The 8,664-nt window shown below is 36.6% G+C and overlaps 1 protein-coding gene across 7 annotated transcripts in view; it reads right to left on the reverse strand.

The window, feature by feature from the left end:
* Positions 1 to 1,397: 1,397 nt before the first annotated feature.
* GLIS3 (GLIS family zinc finger 3) overlaps positions 1,398 to 8,664 on the reverse strand; it is a 174,089-nt gene continuing 166,822 nt past the window's right edge. For 5 of the 7 annotated variants that reach the window (XM_071802180.1, XM_071802178.1, XM_071802175.1 and 2 more), the window contains exons 9-10: positions 6,868 to 7,050; positions 1,400 to 5,698 (exon numbers count right to left, since the gene is read on the reverse strand). In XM_071802180.1, coding sequence (XP_071658281.1) covers positions 5,562 to 5,698; positions 6,868 to 7,050 — 320 coding nt within the window. In that variant the 3' untranslated portion in view covers positions 1,400 to 5,561. Of the gene's footprint in view, positions 5,699 to 6,867; positions 7,051 to 8,664 lie in introns of all 7 variants that reach the window. The other 2 variants (XM_071802177.1, XM_071802176.1) reach the window with 2 other exon arrangements.

Below are 8,664 nucleotides of genomic sequence, written 5' to 3' on the forward strand. Positions count from 1 at the left end.
ACATTAGGAAAAGGTTCTTCACCCAGAGGGTGCTGGAGCACTGGAACAGGCTCCCCAGGGAGGTGTCACGGCCCCAAGCCTGACAGTGTTCAAGAAGAGACTGGACAATGCCCTCAGACACATGGTGTGAACTGTGGGGTTGTCATATGCAGGGACAGGAGATGGACTCTGTGATCCTTGTGGGTCCCTTCAATCTCTGACATTCTATGATTCTATGTTCCTGTAATTGATGCAGTAAATACAAATAGATTCATATTCAGAATGGAAGAATGCTATTTGTTTTTTTCCACTCTTATTGAAGGAGATACCTGTATAGCAAATGGAGCTTTATTGAACTATCTTCCACTAGGGCAGAACTGGTATAAATACAGGAATATACAGTGGCTTTAGCACGGGCACATGGGAGAACTCCTACAATCACATACAAGCAATGAAATAATAACCACCACCCCCTCCCCACCCCCCGCCCCCGAATTTCTGTCTCGTGAGAAATTCTGATGTTTAAAAATGGAGTTTTATTCTGAAATATGAAAAAAACCACACACCAACACTTGATAGAACAGAAAGGCCAGACGTGTCTTTAATTCAGAAGTAATGTTCTCTGGAGGAATACAGCTCCCACATAACTTCTTTACTACACTTCACTATTTCGCTCTAGGAGGGTTTCCAGGACATCACAAAAAACTGATCTAGCTCAGGCATCCAGGGAAAAGCGCATGGCTTTGAGGTATTTCAAGCCATGTTACTCTCCATTGCAAGGAGAACTTGTATACTTCTCATTTTAAGAGCTCCCTCTCCATGAAAAAGAAAAACTGAATTCTGAAATGCTTGAATTCAGCAACTTTCTGTTCTTCATGGTGGCTTGCTGGATTCATTAACAATATTTGCTGAATCATGGGGCAAGTTTCCTACATTAGATTAAATTCAGTGTAAACAAGAAGACGCTGGACTGAGATAATTTTAAGTAAAGCTCTACTAAGCTTACATGTACACCAGTCAGTGAATTTGCACTTGCCAGTTTTTGCTCTGCTCATGGTTGACTCAGAGGCAACCTTACTAATAATTTCATAGTAAAATCAGCTTGAACCATTATTTTCAAAGGACTCTTTGCAAACATATAACAAGATATTTTGTACTTAACTAATTTATTAGTTTGTATTTTGTTCTTAGATTTATAGTCTTATTTACAGGTGGGGTAAAAGGTAACTCCTTATTTCCTAAACATGCTGGATTCCTAGAATGTGTTTTGAATAATATGGACATTACCATGCATCAGCTTCCGCCTCTGTCTTTTGTTAGCCTTTTGTTTGCCTAATGCATAGTAAAAATAGATGCTCTTTTCCTTGCATCAAATGGTCTGAAATAACTTCTCAAGTTTTTTAATATGTTAGGAACAATAACCAGACAGAACAGCACAATCTCTTTACATGTTATATTGTAGAACCACACGAACAAAGAAATTAATAAAAATTATCACAGCACATAAATGTAAATAAATGGTCTTTTATTTTTGTCTCCACCCAGGGTGTAAACCCACATTGAGGCATTCATTTATCTCTACAAATCTCTAGGTTCAATGTATCAATAATTAGATCCAGATTTAAAACTCTGAACAGTGTTTTTTAGAAGAAATCTCTGAGATTTTTTTTTTCTATTTCTGTTTCTAATTATACTAATCCATACAAATACTAGTAGTTTTACGGTGCAGAACAATGGCTGGAGCAGTAATCTTTAAAGGCACCTGACAATACGATGTAATTGAGTTACAACTTTCCAGTTTTATTTTGTACCATGCACATATACCTTTCAATTTTACCTTTTACATAAAAAAGAATTTTATGAACTAGGACAAAAATAACTTATGTTTATATGAAAAATAACTGTAACAAATCACAAAATTATACATACTAGTACAGAAAAAAGTATAGCTAATTCATTTGAAAATTTATTTTTCATGGTGTGCAACAGATATATCTTTAGAGAAAATATTGGCCAGATGTACAGTATGACAAATCGAGCTTACATCTGTATATGTAAGCATGTATAAATATGCAGGTCTAGGAAAAACATATTCCCACTTTCTTTCCTCACCAAAGTGCTCTGTGTAAAAAAATATTACACAAGATGCTGCTTTCTGTGCAGAATAAAGGGATTTGTTTCTTAAATAAACCCCCATCCAGCTAATTTTAAATTGTGGACTTTTCTTTTTATCTGTTCCTAGGAAATTAAAAAGAATTTTAAAAAAACTACAACCAACCAACCAAATGTCATACAAACAACAAAAAGTGCCGTTTAACAAAATCTGCTATAAAATTATACAGGGAAAACAGGGAATAAAAAGTTATAATGTAATTTTTATACTCAATCACACCTCTTCATATAAAGTAGAAAACAGAATACAATGTGACAGATGGCCTAAATACTGCAATACTTCAGCATCCAGTATTAGTAAACCATAATGCCTGTATGTATGTATGTATACACATACGTAGATAGAGAGATCCAAATACACACATGCACTCACATACACTCACTTGAAAATTTATTTTAAACTCCAGTGTAGACCCATTCCTAATGCAGATATAAATAGATCATTTGAGTCTGAAAAAAAGAGAATTGTATAAAAGAGTGATTGTAAATAATTTCATTAGAATATTGTTTAATGTCCATAGTTTAAAATAACTTCATCTTTTAGATATGAGTCCCTTTTAGAAAGTTAATTATCCAGCAAGTAGAACAGAAACACAAAAATCACTGAGGCACACGTATTTCCATGTAAGTCACTGACATTATGCTATGTATTTTCACAAGCACCATTTTTCATTCTAACATGTGACAAACACAATTCCATATTTAAGTACCCAAAATACATAAGATAAAATGGTTCTTTTTTATACAATTGCCATCAGTGATATAAGCTGATCCCCTAAAGACAGTCTGACTCCAAAGAGCATAATGAAGTAATAATGAAGAATCCTCTTTGTCTTTGATACAGAAGTAAACAAAGGCATACCTTTTTACAGACTGGCAGCCCACTCTCATGTGCTTAATTTGACTGTACTCTAGCTCCTTTTTTTTTTTTTTAAGATTAAGGCTCATAGAAAGCTGTAAATATATATATATATACACATATATGTTATATATATTAAAGAATGAATTAATGACTAGCAAGTTTCCTTTTTCAAATGTAACTGATGAACCTCCAAATTATGAATACCCTTTTTGAATTCTGTTGGCTTGCTTTCCCTTTGGTCAGGATCTTTGATGATTGATACTAGAAAAAATATTTCAAAAGATTTAAAAGTCAAGGTGGTACAGATCTGAATTCAGCAGCTATATTTCAGTTTTGTACAGAGAAACTGTTCTGGACAACCATGTGGTTGAAAGAGCACTGAAGGATTCACATAGACAAAAGCATGTATGTACATACACATGCATATGTACACACCAGGCCTGATCCTGCACTTACTGACTTTGTTGGAAGAAAAATGTTCTACACATTTGAAATTGAAGTGTTCAGCGTGCCTAATAACTCCTGCTGAACCAAGTTATGCATGTGCAGTAACCACAGACAGGGCTTTTAGACAGCACAAAATTAAAGCTTTATGAACAAGTGAAACCCACCGTCAATGCACTGGGCCATATCATACTTGAATGTAAACAGATTGTCTTTTTGCCTTTGTATGTATAGCTGTGTAGGCAAGCCTGATGTCATTTAACCCAATGCAAACCACACACAGTAACTACTAGACCTACCATTGTAAGCTGAAGCAGAGGGTCACATTCACTTGTGACATGAGAATCAGAATAAAAGCGGGAAGGATTTACTACAGAATTATCTGTATTTAAGCCATATTACTTCTTGTAATTAATGTGCATGTTTTCTCCATATATGTTTTGCATTTATTGGACAAAAATCTATTAAATCTACAAGCACATATGTCTGTATATAAGAATATACTTCATGAATATATACCTCAAAATATCGCTAGTTTTTATAAACATCTGGATATAAATTAATCTATGCAACATAATGGCAACTTAAATTATGAATTTGACCCAAACTGCATTCAACAACTCTCAAAACCTTCTCGGGATAAGAAAATTATTGGATAAACACTTTTTAAAAATTCAACTTCCTAGAAGAGTGTTTTCAGAAGCATAGTTGTAGTTTAGCCTGTAAGAATGAACTCTGGATTTTAGTCCTCCTTATTAAACTGGGTCATGAAAATACTAAGTTGCACACTACACAGTAAGGAGTCCACAAAACAGATGAATAGGGTTTTATAACCTAAGAACTCAGTCTTATATAACGTAAGAATTGCTCCCAAAGTACGCAGGATCACAGTGATGACACATCTCCACTGCAAAATACTGTTTTTAACTCATACTCTTGTAGCTTTAACAAAGGGCAACCTCATTTGCTTGCATCCTGGACTGAATTGGAGGACCAGAGCCTGACATTGAGCAGAAAAATCAAAACAACCAAGCCAGTTCAGTTTTACATCTCTAAATAACCAGAGGGAACATAACAAACTTAAGACTAGCTCTTCTTCCTGAAAATGTGTTATGGAAATGAAAAATGTTAGGGCAACAAAAATTTAATCGAGTTAGTACAGATTGCTTTTAAAAAAATCTGTGGAATTTAAGAAAGAATACATTTTCTACAAGGTATTTTAAACCTTCCTACATATACAGCATATACAGCAATGAAGCTCTACAATATAATTAAAAATCAGCAGAAAGTTAAAACATACTTATTTTTATCTAGCAGCTGTGCTAAATATAGACAAAGTCCATGTACCTTCTCAGGTAGTGCATTTAACCCTTCTTATTCATTGTATAAAGCACTAGGTCTGAAGGAATATTGGAAAAATAGTAGTGGCCATATTGTATGGCTTAAAATATCGAGGGAGGAAAAAGACATCTAAACTGAGGCCAGTGAGAAATCCTGTACCAAAGATTTTTGGTTAAAGCCTCCAATGGGTGGTGTCAGGATATATGTCTAATTTCTCTCCCTTTTTGATGCTGGTATATGTTTACCATTGGAAGCATCACATGCAAACAGGTTGTGCAAAAAGCTGTGTGCCTTTGAAATGTTTGTAGTATGCTCTGGTTTTCCTTATTTTCCTTAAAAAAAACAACAAACAAACAAACAACAAAACACGGAATTTTCTAAAGCTGTCTTCTTCAATAAGTCCACCCATTCGGCTTGAAAGGATTACAGCCAACAAGCAGTTTTCTTATGCAGTCTGCAAATTCCCTTTGAGAAATGAAAAAGAAGAAAGAACAAAAAAGCAGAGTTGCTGTGCCGCAGAAGAAAAGAAGGAACTGCTAGGATTTTGGCAAGGTTGCTTTCTCCAAACATTCTCCTTCTCAGTTGACTGCCTGATTACATGATGAATGCTTGTTGATTGCTTTCTTCCTCTCCATTATGTATGTATATCAACCTATATCCCCATACATACATGGCAGTTTCACGGAGAGAAAAATTTTGTAGAGAAATACCTGAAGGGCAAGATGAAATGGAATCAAGTTCTTGTAAGTAGATTTATACTACTTTATCCTTCAGTGTAGACAGAAGAAAGCTGGCTAGAACAACGATCCACTGCATTTACTTGTAGGAAACTGCTATCCTCTGGCACGCTGCGAGCTGAATCACCAAAGATGCCTGTGGACCCTGCTGGAAAGTCATAAACTGGAAAGAATACAGAAACAATTAATTAACTAGGATAATGATATAATGGAGAATGTCCTAATACTTATGCAGAGAACTGGAAATGGCTTTACACAAAATAGACAAACAAAACAAACAAGTCAACATATATATGAAATCAATAATCACATAACTTACTACTTACCACAAAAGGAATTTCACTTCTGTCAGAACCAAGTCTGAAGTACAGCAGATTTCATCACAACTAACACTTGCTCATTTAACAGATGCTAAAATTGGGATAATGTAAAAAATAAATTTCATGCTTGCTTATTGAATTTCATCATACCCAACTTATGATAAGAGGCAATAAAGTATTGTAGAACTCATTTGCTGTAAAGCAGACCCTGGCACAGAAACTACTAACTACTACAAGTGATAGTAGTAAGCACAAGAGCAACCATTTGCAGAAAAACTCCCATCTTTTGGATTGCATCTTTATATATGAGTCAGATGACTCTTTGAAGTTAGAAGCGCATTGGCTTTTTAATGCACTACTGAAGGACCAAGACATAAAAGAGATTTCAAAGTGCAATAAATGCTAAGTGAAATCATCCTTTGTGGAAGGACAATAAAAGACTTGGGCATCAATTGTGCTTAGGCCCTAAAATCAGGCCCATGGTCTTGTGCTTATTTTCTGCACAGAGGTAACTTGCAAGAGTAGCATGCAAGTCCCTTGCATACTTTTCAGCTAGGCAGAGACTAAATCAAGTGTGCACAGAGAAGTGTGCACCCAGGCAGCTCTTGTCATGGGAATGTGAGTATATTAAATTCAAGGCTGAGAAAAATCAAATGTGCATGAAGCAAAATCAATGGTTTGGATCATCTCAGGTCCCTACTACACTACCTACAGCAGAGTGGAGCGGCTGCGCAGACATCACACCTGGCTCACTGGGCTGTATTTCAAAGCAAATATGTGAGCTAGTGACTGTCTGACTCCCAGAGGTTAGAACCTCAAGGAGCCCTCAACAGTCTGCGGTCTGCACACAGGACACACGTTACTCTGACCCACAAAGGTCTGAAAACCATCTCCTCTTTGTGTAGAGTCAAGTCTGCTGTGACAGGTCTCAGTCACATACACAGCTCAAACAGATCTGTCAGACTCCACAGAATGTACACAACCATCCACAAAGTCCCTGGATGTTATTTACCTGTAATACCAGAATGAGCTGAGAAAGTTCGGTGGAAAATGCCAAGCCCTGTCTGGCCCACTGATGTGGGAACTAAGGAGTCTTCAAAAGGAGGAACCATATTGCAAGAAATACCGTGTTGTACGTTCTTCTGAGCATCAGCATAATGTGGAGGGCAGAAAGTCTGAAGCTGCCCATAAAAACCTACAACAAGGAGAAGAAAGTGGTCAGTGAAAGACCTGGAGAGATAACAAGGGACAGGATGTGGAACCATGGCCATGAGAATCCTAAAAAACTTAACTGAAGTAGCACCAGGTCTCAGTTATTTTCCACCAATAAAGCTGCTTTGATACGAAGCTCCCTAAGACTTCCTCCAGTTGCTACTAACTCCAAACACAATCTACTTCATGGATACCCTAATTCCAGCACAAACTGTGAGAAGCACTGACTGACTAGAAGCAGCAATTTTTCAGGAAATGTCTCTTTCCTCTGCAGTCCTGCTTTTTGAACTGGTACTCTCCAGATTTCACACTGGGCTACTGCCTGAAAAATCTAAGCAAATGCTGTATTAAAAATAAAGGAAGATCATCCAAGAAAGGTGTGAATTAAACTGGGGGGTCTGTCACTGATGCCAAGACAGCTGGCTGGTGGTGGAGACATGCATATGAGACTCAGAAGGGCTGCTATAGCTGATGATCCATGGGACCTGCTGTTTATAAATACAGGTTGAGAGTCTTGCTCACTTATCAGTAGCAATGAGTCAACATGGAAGAGAACACAGACCATTGTGCCACATGACATGAAAGATCTTCACCAGGCTTTTTGTGCTTTAAGTTGGGTTTTTTCCTTAAATGACCTTTGAGAGAAGCATATAAGCACTGAGTAAATTCACATTGAAGTCCATGCCAAAACATATATATAATCAAAACCATGCTCCTTGGGGAAACAGGAACACACATGCAATCTAAGAGGCATAGAAAGATGTTCTGCAGTAGATAGGGCTGAAGATCTTTCTCCTGGAAGTAAGGTCTTTTCTTATCCTAAAAAACCTGCTGCTAAGTCTTAAGTTTTGGTGATTTTGTTCGGAGTCTGAAGGATGGCTTTTATAGTTAAAAGACTGTGGTATGTATTTATTTCTGTTTTCTATAATATGTTCTCAGAGTAAGTCAGAAATGAAACTATTATAAATTCAGTATTACAATATATACATATTTTTCTTTTAAGAAAAACTGTGAATCAAGCTTCTCTCTCCAAGTGCTGTGGCTCCTTGTTCTCATCACTCTCCTTCAATGTATAAAGTAAAAAGGAAAAAGACAGAGCATTACATCCAAGGTGTTACATAGGAATTGTAGGCCCTGACTGTCCAAAACCAGGCGCAGGATTGATACAGTCTCTGAAGATTTTATTAACAAACACCTTATTGCCTAAGGGCTCGTGTGCTATTCTCTTGATGAAGAATATGTTGTGGTAAATCATACCAAAAAGCCACTGTCAGAAAAATGCCCCCCCTACTTCAGAAAGCATCTTGAGGAATTTCCTGTGTCTCAAGTTCATTCCAGAGACACTACAGTCAATAGAAAAAGCTGATCTGCAGGGCTGTCTCCTCTAGCCAGTCTACTTAACCAACATTGGCAAAGTCCTTCCAGCTGAATTTCTTTTCAGTCTAGAAAGATCAATAAAAACAAACAACTACAAAACCTCCCCATAACCCTTAAATCATCAACACCATAAAAAAAAGGAGGAAAAAAAAGGGAAAAGAGGCACTGAAAAACATATTTTAATGTATTCTCTGTATATAAACTCTGTATTGCAGATACT

Source organism: Patagioenas fasciata, chromosome Z (genome assembly GCF_037038585.1).
Source record: "Patagioenas fasciata isolate bPatFas1 chromosome Z, bPatFas1.hap1, whole genome shotgun sequence".
Taxonomy (NCBI): domain Eukaryota; kingdom Metazoa; phylum Chordata; class Aves; order Columbiformes; family Columbidae; genus Patagioenas; species Patagioenas fasciata.